This window comes from Sinocyclocheilus grahami, unplaced genomic scaffold (assembly GCF_001515645.1).
Source record: "Sinocyclocheilus grahami isolate Dianchi unplaced genomic scaffold, SAMN03320097.WGS_v1.1 scaffold47.1, whole genome shotgun sequence".
NCBI classification, from domain to species: domain Eukaryota; kingdom Metazoa; phylum Chordata; class Actinopteri; order Cypriniformes; family Cyprinidae; genus Sinocyclocheilus; species Sinocyclocheilus grahami.
The window spans coordinates 4,202,026-4,221,527 of record NW_015505226.1 but is presented as its reverse complement, the minus strand read 5'-3'; the positions used below and the strand labels follow the sequence as shown (position 1 = coordinate 4,221,527).

The following is a 19,502-nucleotide window of genomic DNA, read 5'->3' as shown; positions in this document are numbered from 1 at the left end:
CAGGTAAAGGAACTAATTTTGATGAAAGAGTTCAAAAACTGCATTTCAGAAAAGGTGGTAATTCATCTCAACGAACAAAAAAAGTTTCATCCTTAACTGAAGTTGCTGTTTTTGCAGATGAATTTGTGCTCACACACAAGGTTGTTTTTCAGTCCCCACGTTTGTCATGTCGCACTGTTGTGAATCGCAACTATAGTTCTAAGAGTGCAGATGCTGTATCCCCAGATAATCACACAACTGATTTATCATTGACGGTGCAAGAATGTTTTTTTTTATTGTCGCGAAAGAGGACATTTGATTGCTACTTGTCCTGCATTACCGAGGAAAAGTAAGAGGAAGGCTCAGAATGCATCCAAGTCTGTAGCTTTTGTATGCGCTCATTCTCCTGATTCATTACCCTCTATTGATCCTACTTTTGAACCATTTGTTTGTGAAGGTGTAGTGTCATTGTCTGAATCTGATTCAAATCCTAAACCAGTACGTATTCTTTGTTGGTGACACTGAAGACACGAATGTGGAAGCTTGTAGGCCTATACAAAATTTGAAGCTGGAACCTAAGTTCGATTTCCCATTTGACAAGAGAGTTGATGGAGGCACAAAATGCTGATGATACCTTGAAGTCCTGTTTTTCTGCAGCAGTTGACAAAGCTGAGATAGCTGACCAGAAAATTGCCTACTTTATTGACGACGGAGTGCTAATGCGTAAGTGGAGACCTGAGAGCTTAAAGCAAGATTGGAGCTTGGTGTTCCAAGTAGTCGTTCCAAAGTCATATCGAGAACATGTACTGAGTGTGGGGCATGACCATGAGCTGTACGGACATTTGGGTATTAAGAAGACCTACCATAATCTTCTTAAACATTTCTTCTGGCCCAGAAGGAAGTCTGCTGTTACCCAGCATTGTTGATCATGTCATGAGTGTCAGGTTGCTGGAAAACCAAACCAGGTTATTTCTCCAGCTCCCTTGAAACCCATTCCTGTAATGAGTGAACCATTTGAGAAGATAGTTATTGATTTGTGTCGGTCCTTTGCCAAGAACTAAGTCTGGTCACTCGTATCTGTTAACGCTGATGTGTTCTGCTACTAGGTTCCCTGAAGCCATTCCTCTACGTTCACTAAAGACTCCGACCATTGTGAAAGCCATAGTGAAGTTCTGTACGACATTTGGTCTTCCGAAATTCATCCAATCCGATCAAGGATCCAACTTTGTCAAGACTTTTCCGTAAGGTAATGAAAGAGTTGAGTATTAAACACTGTACATCTAGTGCTTACCATCCACAGTCGCAGGGTGTCCTTGAAAGATTTTTACCAAACTCTTAAAACTATGATCAGAACCTACCGTCTCCAACATGAGAAAGATTGGGATGAGCAGATTCCTCTTCTGTTGTTCGCTGTTCGCAACACCACTCAGGAATCCCTTGGTTTCGCTCCGGCTGAATTAGTCTTCGGACATACCCTTCGTGGTCCATTAAAATTGTTGCAAGAGCAATTACTTTCTGGAGGTCTGACAGGGTTGACTTCTAAGAGTGTCCTAGATCATGTAAGTTCATTTCGTGAGCGCTTGCATTCTGTGTGGAAGTTAGCACGGCCGTCCTTGGCAGCTTCCCAAACCCGTATGAAGGGAACATTTGATAAAAATACTGTTCAACGCTCATTTGAAGTAGGCGACCAAGTTCTTGTTTTGCTACCTTTCCCTGGCTCTGCACTACAAGCGAAGTTCACCGGGCCATATGTGATTGAAGCAAAGTTGAGTGATACTGATTATGTAGTACAGACCCCAGAGCGGAAAAGAAAGACTCGTGTTTGTCACATAAACATGCTCAAGTTGTATATTTCTCGTTCTCATGCTAAAAACTCTATCAGTGTTCCTGTAACTTCGGTGACTCCAGTTGTAGTAGCCTCTGTAAATGCAGCTCCCTCTGATTATTCTCCCAGTATGGATGATCTTCGGTTAGGAAGTGCATGTCTTTCCGGTGCACGTCTTCAAAATTCTGAAGCTTTAGTAACTCTCGGTTCTAAGCTTTCTCATTTATCTAGATCAGCTCGAAGTGAAATTGTACAGATGATTGAGTATTCATCACTTTTCTCAGATGTACCTACAGTGACTCATGTGCTAATGCATGATATTGATGTTGGTGACCATCGACCTGTTAAACAGAATGCTTACCATGTAAACCCTGTGAAACGTGAAATCATGAAGAAACAAACTCAGTTTTTGGTTGAAAATGGTTTGGCGGTACCCAGTTCTAGTCCTTGGTGTTCTCCGTGTGTGTGTTGGTCCCAAAAGCTGATGGAACCTCACGTTTTTGTACTGATTACCGAAAGGTTAATCAACTAACCAAGGCAGATTCCTATCCTCTTCCCAGGATGGATGATTGCATTGATCGAACTGGCAGCGTTAAGTTCGTAACTAAGCTAGATCTACTTAAGGGTTATTGGCAGGTGCCGCTGACTGAGCGTGCTTCGGAGATTTCAGCATTTGCTACCCCAGATGCTTTCCTTCAATATAAGATCTTAGCTTTTGGGCTCAGAAACGCACCAGCAACCTTCCAACGGCTAATGAATCGCATCTTGGCAAATGTACAAAACTGTGAAGCATACTTGGATGATGTGGTCTGTTACTCGAATACTTGGGAGTGATCATTTGAAAACTCTAGAAGTGTTTACCAGATTTCAAGATGCTAATCTAACACTTAATCTAGCAAAATGTGAGTTTTGTCATGCAACCATCACTTACTTGGGCAAAGAAGTTGGTCATGGTACTGTTCGCCCTGTGGAAGCTAAGGTGCAAGCCATTGTTGATTTTCCTGTGCCTAAATCAAAAAGAGATCATCTTGGGATGGCCGGTTACTACCGGAGCTTCTGTAAGAATTTCTCTGTTGTTGTGAAACCCCTCACAGATATCCTTCGCAAAGATGTCACTTTCAAGTGGAATGATAACTGTCAGTGTGCATTTGTTTCTTTGAAGAGTCTGTTATGTAGTTCTAGCTGCTCCTGACTTCAGTCGACCCTTCAAACTTGAAGTGGATGCCAGTGGAAATGGTGCGGGTGCGGTCCTATTACAAGAAGACGACCAAGGAGTCGACCATCCCATATGTTACTACTCTTAAAAAGTTTAACCGTCATCAAGTAAACTATAGTACTATTGAAAAGGAAGCCCTAGCTCTTTTATTGGCTCTACAACATTTTGTAGTATGTATTGGTTCTAGTCCACAACCCATTGCTGTATACACTGACCATAATCCTCTCGTTTTTCTCCAAAGAATGTGCAACAAAAACCAGAGACTTATGCGTTGGTCACTTGTCTGTCAGCGCTTTAATCTGAAAATCAATTAAAAGAAGGGTGCTGACAACGTGATACCAGATTCTCTGTCTAGGTGTTAACTGTAAACCATGTTTACTCTTATGTGTGGGGGTGTTACGACCCTATAGTTTTGTTCTGCTGGTTTGTGTGTCTGCCCAGGTTGCTGCTGATTGGTTCCTGCAGACTCATTGATGTCGTCCTCTGATTGGTCTTCTCTCCCTTAAAAGAGATGACAGCAGTTCCTTCAAGGGGGGGTGTGGTGGCGGTGGCCATTTTGTGAACCATGCTGTTTGTTGGGGCAGTGCTTGTGCTGTCTTACCCCATTTGTATGCTGAGAGAGATTGTCTGGATATTCATTGTTTGTGTAACGGTAATCTGGTTTACCCGACCCTTGCCTGTTGTACGATTTTGATTCTGGATTTTCCCTCTGAACTTGATGTTTCTTTGTAAATATTTATTGTGAATAATGTACATAGTTATTGGGAAAGTAAGGAGTCAGACGCCATGTTTTGTTTTTGAAACGTTTGGATCTGTGTTTTTTGGATTAGGTAGTTAGGTTAGAGAATTTTATTTTAGTTTCTTTACTTCGGATAGGTAATTTAGAGGGTTTAATATTAAGAATGTTTTGTTTATTATTTTGGCCCCGTCGGCTCCTGAAAGTGAACTCCCAAATAAATATTCCAAAGAAGCTGATTGTTCACGCTTTGTTTTTGTTTTTTTCTTTTTATTCATGTTGCGCTCTACCCCTAGACGGGACGTAACAGTGGTCATTTGAAAAAAGTTATTTTGAATATTCATGGAATTCATAGAGCAGGGAATATTACATGCTGAAATAAACTGATTTCAAAAGAAAAAAGCCCAGCCAAGCATGAAATAACATAGAAAATGAATAGGGGTCATTTTGTGTAGTTTGCATAGCCTGTGCAGCAAGGGGTTAAGTGCTTAAACGGTTTGAAATCTAAACAAGACCATCATTGATCAAGGGATCCTCGGATGACCTGACATTTTCTGTTTTTTATCTGTGGCATTATTCAAAAGCCTAACATTAGAGCATCACATTAATCCCACACATGCTACTGCATGATGAATGTAATCATGCAATTGTTGTCCTTTCAGGAGAGGTTTTTAGGACTTATACAAAGTAATTGCAATAATATGTTTAAGAGAGCTTGAATGAGAGATTACATCTGTAATATAGCGCCGTTGTAGAGAGCAGTTCAGTCATGAGTCGCTAACTGCTATTCCACACAGGGCCATAACCACAGTACACGATGGGGACAAGTCCCCCCAATAATTGGAAATGGCCAAATTGCCCCTCCCCAATATTTGAAATTCCTGCACTGCTCTACTGTCCTCCATTTATGCAGCAATCAGTTTGTTGACAAAAAGGTTTAAAAGATAATTTTTTTTAAATTTAGGCTGGTCTGGCTGGTTTAATTTAGCGGTCTAACAGTGCTCATCAATGTCAAAATAAATCAAAGTAGGTGGGGTCTACTGTTCACAGAAGCGGAGCATGAATTCTAGCACGAAACGTCAGTTTTAACATTGAAAGAGAGCGAGGTAAGATGGAAGTAGGGAAACATTTAATATTTGACTTGTTTTACGATTGAAATTGTAAACTATCGACAGTAATATCCAGAGATGCAAACTACTCAACTTTTTTATCCAAATATGGCTGATTTCAATTGAAAATATGAAATATGGTTTACGTGATTCATGTAATTCCTAACTGAATGTCATGAGACTAGGCACATTTTGTGTTTTGACATAATAGGCATACAAATAAAAGAGCATGTGTGAATATGTCAAAATATTATTTGCAAATAGTTTAGAACGATTACTTCCCAACTTGAAATAGACCTAGAATTCCTTCACTGTTCTTCAAGACATGGTCATGGTATTGTCTTCTGGGTTTTAGGAGTACAAACTAAACAAATGTAAAATTAACTTTCTACTAAAATAGAAAAAGATACTTTTTAATCAATATGAAGTATGAACTACTATTACTGTAAACATGGATTGGAAACACTGGCTATAGCCAGGGACGGACTGGGCGTAAAAAACGGCCCTGGATTTTCTCCCAAATAGGCCCACCACAACTACAAGCAGTCGCTACTACATTTACATTTATATTTAGTCATTTAGCAGACGCTTTTATCCCAAGCGACTTACAAATGAGGACAATAAAAGCACGTGTTAAGAGTTAGAGGGTCAAATAAAGGTGGAACAGATGTGTTTTCAGTCATTTCTTGAAGATGGGTAAGGAGTCAGCTGCTCGGATTGATTTGGGCAGGTCATTCCACCAGGAGGGAACAGTTAGTGAAAAAGTCTGTGAAAGTGATTTTGTGCCTTTTTTAGATGGCACAATAATACGCCGTTCACTAGCAGAACGTAAGCTTCTAGAGGGCACATGACTCTGAAGTAATGAATTTAGGTAAACATTAATGCCTTGAATTTAATGCGAGCAGCTACTGGTAGCCAGTGTAAATTGGTGAACAGAGGTGTGACGTGTACTTTTCGGCTCATTAAAGATTAATCTTGCAGCGGCATTTTGGATTAATTGTAATGTGTTGTGTCAGGAACCATGTTGAGGTTAAGAGTGAGGAGGAAGTGATCTGAGGTGTGCAGTGGAGTAACCAGCACATAATCAGTGGAGCAGTGTCGTGTGTAAATAAGGTCCAGCTGGTTGCCTGATTTGTGAGTAGCCTATCTCACAATATTACAGCAATCCTATCACATTTATGGCAAATAACATCACAAAACCCATGGTGACCCTGCTGACAAAAACAATAGAGACCATAGATAAACAATAGAGAAATTTGAATGTTTTCCACAACAAATACCATTACAAACATTACAAACCATCAACTTTTAACCATTAAATAATGGATTCCTGAAGTGTGTTTTGAGACACATTACATTATGATTTAGTGGTTTTAACAAAAGCCACCAACAGAAGGCGACCAATTACCAGTAGAGACCAACAGGCACCATTACAGTTTCCATTAAAACCAATACAATTTTCATTATAACCAGTAAAACCATTACAAGGGATTGAAATAAATGTATTATTGTATGAACTAAAATACTTGAAATCTACATAAAAAGAGCAGAATGCAAATTGTATAATATGACAATAATAAAACAAAAACCTAAAATGTAGAAACCTGAAACAGAATTCTTCAATTTGAGTATTCATATGTCTGTCTGTCTGTGTGTGTGTGTGTGTGTCATGTTAATCAGACTAATCATATTATAGGCTACTTAATTTACTATATTTTCTAACTCAGTATCTCTCTGTTGCTGCTGTCTCTTTATGTATGAATGAATGGAATATTCATGTCAGACAATGCAGAGTAAAAATTAGCAGTGAGCGTTCGGACTAGGGGTGTTCTGGGATTTTGCTATAGTGCTATAGGCTACATGCTCTATATAGTTTGGTGATTGGTGGACAAAGGTAACCTAATGTAACTGTTCACTTTTTTCTTTCTTTCTTTTAGCTTCTCCCAACCGCCTTTTTTCTTAAAGTTTTTTGCTTGCCATCATGAGCCCACTCTCCTTTGCGTCAGTTTCGGTTTCTTATAAGCATTAAGCAAAAATAGATTGCATTAGCGCCCCCTTTTATCGGCCGTCAACGTCACTTAATCTGACACTTTTTCTTTGATGATGAACCAGCCAGGCCGACGGCTGTTCTGGAGAAGATCTGGAGTCCAGATGGTCAGTCCGCCCCGGGCTATAGCATTAAACAGTCATTCAGTTCAGCTCAAGTTTTGTCTGATTAGGAATGAAAACCAGGGGTTTGATCAAGCGCCCATGATTATCTGACATCTGGATTACCTTTTTCCCCAAAGATCCATCGCTTGTGCAAACTGGTGGTGAAGAAGATTGGTGTCTGAGTGACACACATTAGAAAGTCAGTGAGAGCCAGATTAATGATGAACATGTTGGCAGGTGTTCTCAGACTCCTACTCCTGAAAACATACGCAAAATAAAAGTTACAATTCACAAGAAAGAAAGAAGAAGCTTATCTGTGACATGGGCATTTTATGTTGTATTATTTATATATGATAATATTAAACAGAATATATTCTATAAATATATATAATATTATATACATATAAATCAGGGATTCCCATATATAGGCAGCAGTTTCTGTGCTGCCTTTGCAGTGCAACAATGACTCTAGATGAGCAGATCTAACCTGGATTTCATTGGCCATCACACAGACTACATATATCTGGACTCACTTGCAGAAGGCATACATGACCAAGAAGTTTCCCACTATGCCGGTGATGCCCACTGCCAGAATGACAGAGCCGATGGTGTAGTGAGCGTGGTCTGGAACATCCACTGTGGGGAAAGTATGTCGAACATCCTGCACCATTGCCACCTGTGCACAGGACAGAAAAAAAAGAATGCCAGGAGATAATTTCAGATGAGCACAATGTGCATTTTCACAGTACAGGATATTGAATCTTAATAATTGAGCTTTGCATTACTTATAAATGTCTTAATTTTCCAAGCTACCATTCATTTCAAATCCTGTACTGTAGTTCCTGAAATCTCTATAATGCCTGTTTAATACCTCAGTAGCCAGCTGAGATGGAATTAAGCAGACATATTTACTGTTTTTGAAGTGGATTGTGCTGTTTCATTCAATTACATTGGTTTGTGGAACAGAGAACATATAAAAGCTTTTAGAATGGCAAGTGGGCCAGCTTTCGGTTTTTGCCCTTGTGCCAGACTCAGTTCTTAAGAGGCAATTAGTTCATCAAACACTGCCGTTCAATTCACCAGTGTCAACATCTTAGTCGGGCACTTTTAGCAATTTATCCATTTATACGTCTATCCATCCCTGAGTCACTCTATTGACTCGATTGGCTAAAGCCTGAAAGAGCAAAACAATAGAATTGACACTATAGGTCACTTTCATAGTTAGAGCATATAATGGGTGAGTAATGCAGACTAACAAATCAGAGTAGCAATCATTCACATTTCTTATAAATAAAACACTCTGTTGAAAAAAGTTTATGACTAGCTTTTGAAGAAGATTGTGAAGATGGTATCAATAGTGGATGTTGTAAGACTGCTCAGTTTGACAATCACGAATACAAACTGAGAGGACATTTCAGAACTAATGAGTTTATAATCTGCCATAGATCAGTGGCGGATTAATGGAATACGTATAGCAGCAGGAAAATTAATGGGTCATTAAAGAAGTCTATCCTCTGATTGTAGTAGGCCGGTCCTGATTTAATACATTTTGCCCCTGATGATCATGTTCTCCAGCACCTTGTGCTTTACAGTAAAAACATCTGGCCATCTGTACAAAGATCGATGATCGATGTCACAAATGTGCTTATAAGATTAGACCTTGAAATAGTACAGAATCTCTCACAATCCTAAAACTTTCTGTTTTATTCTAGTTTAAAAGTGGGATAAAACTATGAATCCCATTATCTTCCCTACAGCCAGCTGTGAATAAAACTAAACTCCAAACAAAAAGAGGTGTGCAATCCTTGATAAGACAATAGAGATCTTTTTGGACACAAATAACAGATGGCTCTATCAGATGGCTCTTGTTTTGGGTCCCCTGAACAGCATATTGAGTCAATATCTGTAGAAATTGTCTTCCGAATTTGCTTTTTAGACAATGCGCTATAATTAATTTGCTGTTCAGTTCCACTGAAATTACCCTGTATTTACTTTTGGCCAATCCCAAACATTGTTCTAAACATTATTCTAAATTGATTTCCTTTATCATGAGATCCTCTGATTGATAGGTCTTTATAGGTACGTAGCACATTATTATGCATGTGGTTGCAGTTCCCCAAAACAAACCATAACATTTCATTTCTGTTGCACTGAATGATTAAAATTGCTCCCAATTTTTTCACACCTTGCTTAACTGAATTGTGAGTCAGCAAGTCACTATGCCTGTCCTATCCACCCAGATACTTTGTATACAGGCAAGTCATGTGAGCATAAATGCATTTTGGTGTCTCTCATTTACATGGCTTTTTCTTTACACACTGAGAGGTTTGCAGAAAGTATGGTTAGTGGCACAGATACTCTCCCTCTACTATGTGATAATTCATACCTAAGTAGGTTTTAATCCAGGAACTCAACACTGAGACTGAAAGTAAAAAATAAAAAAAAGCCTCACTGTTACCTTGCCTTTTCCATTATACTAAGGAAACTCAGAGTGAACTGGAAACATTTATTAAAGTAATTAATACTATTATCCAGCAAGCATTTCAAATAAATGCTGAACTTTTCAACAACAAAAAAACTTTGGTACCATGGTTTCCACAAAAATGTTAAGCAGCACAACATTGATAGACATAAACATTTCTTGAGCACCAAATCAGCATACTAGGTTTCAAATTATGATTTCTGATGGATCATGTGACACTGAAGACTGGAGAAATAGCTGCTGAAAATTTTGCTTTGCATAACAGGAATAAATTAAAATATATTGAAATAGAAAAGAGTTGTTTTAAAGGGGTCATATGATCCGATTTCAAGTTTTCCTTTCACTTTGGAGTGTTACAAGCTGATTGTGCATAGATAAGATCCCTGAAGTTGCAAAGACTAAAGTCTCAAAACCAAAGAGATATTCTTTATCAAAGTTAAGACTCTGCCACGCCCCCTAAAACGGCTCGTTCTAACACACAGCCACATATCTACCTCACTATGTGGAAATATTTGCATAATGCGGCCCAAATGTGCACGCAAAGAAAGAAGTCGTGGTTTCAGTAACCGCAGTTAGTGTTGAAGCAGCCATGTCAGGGAGACGCTGTGTGTTTCTATGCGAAAGCAAAAGCACTTTATTTGGCCTTCCAGAAGTAGATGCATTTAGGAATCTTTAAGATTACTTACAACAGAACAGCAATGCATTTTATGGACCACCGTTTCGTGAACCTAGGAGAGGAGGTAATTCTGACTTTGCTATGACAATCTGGCGCTTCTGAATCAGCTACTGTTTTGTTATTAGTTTAAGTATTTGCTATTGACTGTTCAAATGCTGAGTTTCGCGTATCGTGTCTTAACCGTGGCTTGTGTACTGCAAACACATACCAGCTTCATCACTGTCTGTTCCCCTTTCAGGCTCTGTCTTTACATTTATGTTGAAAGCTGAAGCTCGCGATTATGGTAAGGGGCGCTACATTTCCGACAAGTGTTTGCGGTGTTCGGCCAATCACAATGCACTGGGTCAGCTGGCCAATCAGAGCAGACTACGCTTGTCGGAAGGAGGGACTTTGTAGAAAACAAAGCGTTTGAGAGAGGCGGGGCATAGAGGACCTACAATAATGTAGAGTATTTGAAAAATAATGTGTTTTTTGAACATTAAAGCATGTCAACATATTCTGTTACACCAAATACACAAAATAATGATCTTTAAAAAAGCATCATATGACCCCTTTAAATTATAAAAATATTTCACTATATTAAATTTTTTACAGTATTTTTCATCAAATAAATACAGCCTTGGTGAACATAAGAGACTTCCTTAAAAAAATCTTACCAACCTCAAACCTTTGAAAAGTAATACATGAAATGACCCCAAAAACTAATTTAAAAAGACATGGACTTTTTAGCCACAATGACAATCTTACACAAACGTCCAGAAAGTAGACACTGGAAGGCACATTATCCAAATTACCTTGATTGCCTAGATTTCACCTAATCTAGAGAGACAGAGCTGATATTTGGTTTAATCCTCATATGTCAGTGCTGTTACAGTGCTTGTCTGTTAGGTCTATCGAACAGGGATTTGGATGAGAGCGTGTTCTGCTACTTGGAGGGATGATTCTGTGGCACAAATAGATGAGAAGTGCTCTTAAAATGTCACTATCACTTAGACATCCAATGAACGATATAAAGAGACAAGGAGAGACGGAGAGAAAGACAGAAATTGATAAAGAAGAGAAAATGACATTTCACCACATTGCAAGGAGCTTATTTGTGCCATTAGCTAATCATATCAGAGAGAGAACAATGTCATGGCGCTTTATTTTTGGGCTGCAGTTGTTTAGTATAACACCAATGCACAACACAGATCTTGAATTAGAAAAAAAAAAAAAAAAAATCCAAATCATTTAAACGTAATTAAAAATGATTATGCTGTACTGTGGATATGTTTGCATTATTTAAAAGCTTTTATAAATAACAAAAAATGAACCTGACGAGACTGAGAGCAACAGATTGTGTTGAATGAACTTGTTTGTCTGTGCCGTCCAACTTATTATTATAGCTTGCAGCTAGAAGAAAAGTCTGAATAGGGGCAAAGCACACACAATCAATTCCAATCAGCTGACAGTTTACTGATCAGCAAGGAAAGTCTCTGGAAAACACGGGCTCAAACTTCTCAAGCAGAAACCATGATAAAGGACGGCTGATCCACTGCTTTTAAAAAAAGTATTTCTGGGGAGATTATCTACTCTGTCTGTCCAACAAATGCTGAGACCTTTCTGCAAAGAGCAGGGGTGTTTTCCTGAAAGAACTTTCTTGAGGGAAAGTGAACTTGAATTCAAACTAAAGTTTTCAATCTGCACAGATTCCTTTTGATTGATGTCGACAACATTACTAGGGAAAAACATTGGATACCGAGACAGATTTCAAACAGCACTCTGACAATGTGCAGCTCTGAGATGCTGATGATTTAAATCTATGCACGCTTTAACTGATACCACTGACCCATTTTTCTTGGCTTCCCATTGGCAGTTCTTACCATAGTGAATCATTATTTAACCCTCTGATGCGTCTTCGCTAGAGTGGATGGATTTTTAAAAGCCAATTTTAGCCATTTGAATTAGTTTATAACCATTGAATGATTCCATTTAATAATACAGTAATTTATTCATTTGTATTATATTAATTATTATTTTACATATTTTTCTTGCTCTTGTAATGCTTTGTTGTTGTTTAATATTATCATTGTGTGGTGTTCAAGAGCAAGAGACAAGAGAATGTCTCCATTTCAAGGTTTTAATTTCACAAGATGAAATAAAAGTGAAATAGTAATTTTCCATTTCTTTTGGTTTGGTATAATAACACTTGTTGAATTTGTACTGGTCAGACAAAGTACAGGATGAAGTCCAGAAGTAGGGATGACATTCAGACGAAGTCCAATCATTGAAACCCAGGCAATTATTCAATACACTCACAATATTCAATAACCATCACTTCAACTCCCACATTCTGCTCTCCCTTGGTTTTCTCTGTCAACCTCTCAGGCTGACGGAAGACTTTCAGTAATACAGTTTTGTTAACTGATTTTGCGAATCAGACAAGACTTGCTGTTTACTGGTTTGGGGTACGAAACTCTGCTGATAATTTAGGATACCAAACAAAACAAATGTTTTACGACGGGCTCTGGGAAGGAGACTAGATCTCCAATATTCCTGGCATGGAAGTCCAGTGTAACAATCAATTGCAATGGACAAATGTGCAACTTTTTCAAAATACATCACAAACCAGATTGAGAAATATTATATTCTTGTTTTGAAGTAAAAACAAACATTAAGATCTTTTTTCCCCTTTATAATTGAAAAAAAAAACTGAATGCAGCAGAGGGCTAAATAATTTTTCTAACAATTTGATTGCAAAGATTTCAGTTGAATGGCTCAGGGTGTACCTGATGTGACATGTACTTGAAAGAAATCTTACGAACTATATCTTTCATATTGTTAAATATCTTTGTCAAGAGGCAGACTGTGTGGTTTAGCAACATCAAGGTCATGGGTTTGATTCCTTAGGAACTTGTGTACTGATCAAATATGTACCTTCCACTAGAAGTTGCTTAGGATAAAAGCATTTACCAAGCATTTTACTTGCCAATCAATAATTAATGTGGCTTTCAATATGGTACACTGTAAAGTGAATCTCTTGTACGGTGTGAGATTTTCCAAAAAAGGACACAGTAAGACCACCCCCATGTGCATTATTAATTCAGATGTTAAAGGGGTCATATGATAAAGAGAAAGGCAAACTTGAAATCGCATCATATGACCCCTTTAAGAAGAATACTAATGTTTAAAAGCCTTGAAGGACATTGGAGCTTGAATAGATTCATATGTTGTTCTGTTTCAATCTATCTCTCTCTTATTGTCACCGTCTTTGTCATCTATTGTCTCTCTGATGTATAAAATATACATAGATATGCCAAAAGTATGTGAACATCCAACCACAATAGCTAGTGTTTGAACATTTAATGTGAAAACATTAAACTTTCACTGGATTACAATGTTGGGCCAACGAAGTTATTCTGCCTTTCATTTAAATGACAAAAGGCATATTTAAACACCTGAGTTAAGGCTGGTCTGTTCTTGCTCATAATTCAGTGTAAAGACACAATGGCGGATAAAAACGAGACTAAATTATGCCTTCTCTGACCCACTTCAGCCCCATTATCAAAGTATATAGTTGTAATTGCTGTGTAAATGCATTTATGCCACCACTGAGCAGCATCAACCAGTGGAAAGACAGCTAAATTACACTTCAGAAGCACTTCTCTGTCATCTTCGTAGTGTAAAATTTGCAAAAGAATTTTGGGCTGATTCCACCTGTTGTCTTTGAGACCACGGGCATCTCTCAGAATTTTACCCCATGCAGGCCCCTGGAATGTCGAATTTATGCAACCAAATATAAAAGGCTAATTGTCCTTCAGTGTCATCACAAAAACGTTTGCGTTTGACTCAAGCAGATGGTCAAATATTAGCTCAAGGCAAACAGTGAAAGCCTCACTGACAATTACAAAAGTCTAAGGCATAGTTTTAAACATCCTATTCTCTCTAGACCCTGTACAACCATGACCTTTCACCTTCCCTTTCAAACTCCTGGATCAAACTCACATTTGCATTCATTTTTATCTCCCACACATTAATTCACTCTATAATTCTAAAGCTATTCATGCTGCTCTAAAAACTAGAACCAACCTATTGTTTGGAATCAAAAGGTGAAGGGTGAGTGGTGAAAACTATTACACAAAATACAATTGTCCACAGCAGCAGGTTTGACAACACACAATGACACAAGATACAGATAGGTCAATTCTATGCATTAATACATAGTGCTCCATAGTTGGGTGAAAATAACGGTAACACTTTACAATAAGGTTCCAATAGTTAATGTTAGTTAATGTATCAACTAACACGAATAAACAATGAACAATACATTACAGTATTTATAATATTTGTTCATCTTTGTTAATGAAAATACAGTCGTTTATTGTTAGTTAATGTTAATTCACAGAGCAGTAACTAATGTTAACAAGCACAACTTTTGATTTTAATAATGCATTAGTAGATGCTGAAATTAACATTAACTAAGAAATTCTGTAGAAGTATTGTTCATTCTTAATTCATGTTAACTAAAGTAGTTAACTAATTTTAACTAATGAACCTTATTGTAAAGTGTTACCAAAATAACAAGTTAGATCTGCAATGAATGCTGCTGATACATGCAAAAAAAAAAAAAACATGGATTGAAAAATATCAAATTAGGCCAATGGAAGACATAGAGGTTAAGCTTTGTATTCGCATCACATCAGAATATGAATGCAAGCTCTGTATTGTAGCTATGACATTAACAAATAAAGTCTTGATTCATCAGAGGATCAAGGCCCCCCTCTGTATGAAGAATGCCATAACACTCGATCATATGACATAATGCATACTCTTAAATTTGTCAGGACCACTATTGATTTATGAAATAAGTAAATAAATAAATAAATAATTTGTTAAACTAGAGATGAAAAATGACTGTATGAGCAATAAAGCATTAGCAAATTGTTTATTTTTCCTGGATAGCATTATGCTTTAGTAAAATTTGGGTTTTAAACGCTCACATGGGACAAAGCTCTGTTTTAGGACCTCACATCATTCTCATGCTATTTCCATATTTTCATCTCATGAAATGATACAATGCAAATAATGCTCTAATGCACTATAAATTATGCATGCATACATTACAGAATTATTATTTTTTGCTTTGCCCTCTGAATTCATTTTCTTATATGTTCCATTTTAATCGCCAAACAGGAAATATCCAGGAATAGCTTACTTCTCTAAGCAATTAATCCCATGTGCTTGATTCTCTCATGATGCGATCTGATCCCATAGGACTGCATACTTTCCAAACTGACATTTGTGTGTATAGTATGTGTCTGATTCTTACTCAGTCTGTTAAATTGTTCTCATTTGCTGAGTAATTCCACCTGTAGGGTTGTAACACCTCTGGTGGAGTGTGTGGGTGAAAGTGAGCCACTCTAGTGTGCAGTGTGCAGCAATTCAGCTGTGTACTATCACAAAGACACATTACAGAACAAACTTTAGTTTAGAGACTTGATCCAAATATGTCTGCATTTTATCACCATGAGAAATTAAGACCACTTCAATTATTCCTAAAAACCAGACTGTCTAACATTTTGCATTTCTAAAAACAAATGAATAGTTACATGAGGGAATTACAGGGGGAAAAGAGATGAGAAAAACTTACTTTTACAAATTTACTTTTGACTATACTAACTTTATTTAATATAGGCTAATCATATAGAATTATATACCTTTGGAGAGTAAGCAATAATTCCAGCTCTGAACATAAATGAACAGAATAGATACAATGCTACGTATTATACTTACAACTTGACTGCATGCTCCAGTAAATATTAAGTGACAAGTACCTGCAATACTTTTATTTCAGATATTGCAGCAGCTGAAAATGTGCTACCATAAAAATATTAATATATATACAGCAAGGATGTGTAACAGGAGTCTGTGGAAAATACTTTCCCCATGAAATAACAGCCTTTTAAACATAATTTAATGCAATTTTAGGTAATGAAAATTTCATTATTGGGGTTCACAGGTTAATCCATTTTTTTTAAACCTTTTTAAAATACTACTTACAGTCCCAATCACATCTTTTGACACGTGCAGTCGTTGCATTTCAATGGTTGGCTAAACGTATGACTGTGAATGGATAACCATGAACATCGAACACTCCCAGAGGCTTTAACAATAGGCGTGATTGACTAGCTAATATATTTGATAGGCAAATCCTTTCGTATCCATGTGGAGAGACAGAAACTGAATATTTGTCAGCAGTTTGACCAGCAATGCGAGGTTCCTCTCGCGCAGCCTAATTATTTGGCGCCCTTGGCACAGTTAACAAACCGTCAACTACGTCGACATTTTAAACACAAAATCTGTTAACAAAATGTTTGTAATTAAGACAAGCAAAATGAACAAATAATGTTTAATGTTTTGTCGAGGTAATACTCCGATACCGAAACGGAAATCGCTCGATCAGCATAGCTGTTGCTATGGTTACCTCCTCTGAAGAACGCAACCTATGTTTGTAACTTTTGTGGTTACTGAAACATACTAAAGATCTTTTAAACAAAATGCACATATGTAAAATAGTTACTTATACTTTTGACTTCCTTTTGGGGGAGTCAACCCTCATAACTGGCACCCTTGCACCTGAAACGCTGAGATGGAACGGGTCAGCTTCCCTAAACGTTCCTCCGATTACGCACGCGCTCTTTAAAAAAAAAATCGTTTTTAATGTGTGTTCATAATATATACATGTAATCCTTTTATTTGGAAACACAGAAAACGAATTTCAAGATGAGCTCGGTTGCTTTTTGATGGATTCTTCAAAATATACACATGGCTCAATTACAAACTCCATCATCTTACCGTAGTGGCTTGCGCCGGCAGCTCCATCGGCGTGTGCGCAATCACTTCGCTGTAATTCCACGGGGCGAAAGTGTCCGCAGTCACCACGGTGCTGTTAGGAACTTGAGTGGGGATTCCCATACTGACCGAGCGCGAAGCGTTCATCGCAGCGGACACGGCGCGCGCAGGGAGAGGAGTTCAGAGTTGGTACGCAGAAAGAGTTTGCTTAAACCTGAGAAACAGCATTAGTAAATAAGGTGTTGGATGTCTTCATCTGCCTCTCTCTGTCTGCAACCTAGAGATGAGCTGTCAACTGCGCCCAACATGTGTGTGTAATGAGTGTGTCAATGCCAGCATGTGCCTGTTCCAGTATGTATAAGGAGGGATGCTCAGTTAAGCAAACTCAAACATCCCACATGCAGCCCAACAGCCATGTGCCAAGCCCTTCATAATCACACTAAGTGTAAGCTTTACATGTGCCTGTTTGCCCAGGACGTTCACATCAATATCCTACATGTAAAGAAACTGCACATGCGCAGTCTCCAGTCCTTCCCTGCTCTCTCTCTGTGTGTCTTTCTCAAACCACCCATCCTGTTCAGATTTGGAAGCAGCTTTAATTAACAGCCAGTCAGCAGCACACACTTATAAAATGCTGATTAAGTGTGTGAACCACAGAGCTGACAGCTGAAATGTCATGAAGAACAACAGCTTATAGCATTTACACACACATACATGAAATACAATCATTTTTCTACAGTACAAATTAAAATTGTTATAAATGTTGTTACTACATATTATATTATGTGTAGGTATGTGACCATCTGAACTGTTTTTAAAAATGTATATTTATACAAGGATATATTATATTATATTTTGTATACGTACGTTACCATTTTTACCAATTTATTGCATTTTAATGGGTAGCAATTTGGGTATTTTGAACACTGGAGATATTTTGAGAGGAAGTACATTAATATGGGTCATGAATCACTAACAAAGAGCAGCTTTGTTATTCAAGCAGAGAAAAAAATAAAATAAAGATTTATGGAGTTATTTAGAGTAAAATCTACTGTTATACAAGCTTTGTGCGTAAGGTGCTCGTCACTGCTTCCTCGGGACTTATCCTCTTACCCTGCTCCTGCTATTTTACAGGCTTTCCAGTGTCATGAGACACATTTCCCAATACATGGACAAATCCAAGTAAACCTAGTTGGAATGCATTGAGTTTGAAAATGATTCTGGAGTGCCATGGCGAGGTAATACGTCCTCATTTCACTGGGAGGAATGCTAGTGTGTTTTTATTTTCATTAGGAGAGAATAGAAGGAAGAGAAAGAAGCAATTATGGTAAAGATTTCAGGTGATGTAACTCTCACCCCCAAACTCTGACCTCTGATTCTTGGAATATTGAGGACAACCAACCTGGAACATTTAGTTACAGACATGTCTAAAGCCTGGCCTTGACTCCAGTGGTGGGGCTAATCACTTTCATTTCTTTCACTGTTATCTGTTTTTTATCAAAATGAATATTTTGTGATATATATCTGGTTTGAGAAACTAGGGCACCAAAGAGCAAAGATGAAGACCGCCAAGTCATAAGATTGTCAACAATCACATGTAGACTCACTAAATATGAGAAACAACGTTTGTTTTATTTTCTGGACTTTCCAGCATTGAAGTGGGGGTTAGTTAAAGTGATAGTTCACCCAGAAATGAAAACTGGTTGATCATTTACTTTATTTCTTGTCTGGAACACAGAAAAAAGACAGTTTTAATAGTGTGCTGGTTATGCATTTCCGTGCAATTCTAATGAATTAGGATTTTTAAGCTTCAAAAAAGATGTGAAAGCACCATAAAATAATCACAAATGTAGTCCATACAACTCATGCACTAATAATTTGAGTCATCTGAAGTCATAATAGACTGATTGATTGATATTCTTCCCCACCAGCGAAATGTAAACTGCTGAGACCTGATTATTGAGTCAGTGAGTCATTAATTAAATGAATCATTCAAACCAGTTTTGTGAATCGATTCATTGAAAAAATATCTGACTTAAAAGAATGATTCATTAATTAAATGACCATTGCTACTTCTCTTATGAATATGAGTTAGGGCTAATTTTCAGAGAACAACATCTTAAATCGCAGTCTATTCCTCACACAACAGATTTTTGACAGATATGGACCATTTTCAATTATATTTTTATGGTGCTTTTATGCTATTTTGAAGCTTAAGAGCTCCAGTGCCCTTTCATTGTAATTGCATGGTAAAACACACACACATCATAGAGAAAAGAGTCTCCATAATTTATCTTTTTGTGTTCTATATATGAAATAAAGTCATACAGGTTTGGAATTATGGAATGACATGAAGGTGAGTCAATAATGAATCGGTTTAAGTAACACTGCATTGAATGTGTGTCATAATGGACTCTTCAACCATTGAAGTGTCTGTTTTTTTGTAATCCAGTGTTGAATTAAGAGGTCAGGTAACACACAGATGCCCATATATATA

At 37.6% G+C, this 19,502-nt stretch overlaps 1 protein-coding gene across 7 annotated transcripts in view; it reads right to left on the bottom strand.

Moving 5' to 3' along the window:
- Positions 1–19,502, bottom strand: part of LOC107582762 (inactive ubiquitin carboxyl-terminal hydrolase 54-like) — a 187,014-nt gene that overhangs the window by 16,454 nt on the left and 151,058 nt on the right. For all 7 annotated transcript variants that reach the window (XM_016268753.1, XM_016268750.1, XM_016268752.1 and 4 more), the window contains 2 exons: positions 7,550–7,692; positions 7,140–7,273 (listed from right to left, as the gene is read on the bottom strand). In XM_016268753.1, coding sequence (XP_016124239.1) covers positions 7,140–7,273; positions 7,550–7,692 — 277 coding nt within the window. The remainder of the gene's footprint in view (positions 1–7,139; positions 7,274–7,549; positions 7,693–19,502) is intronic.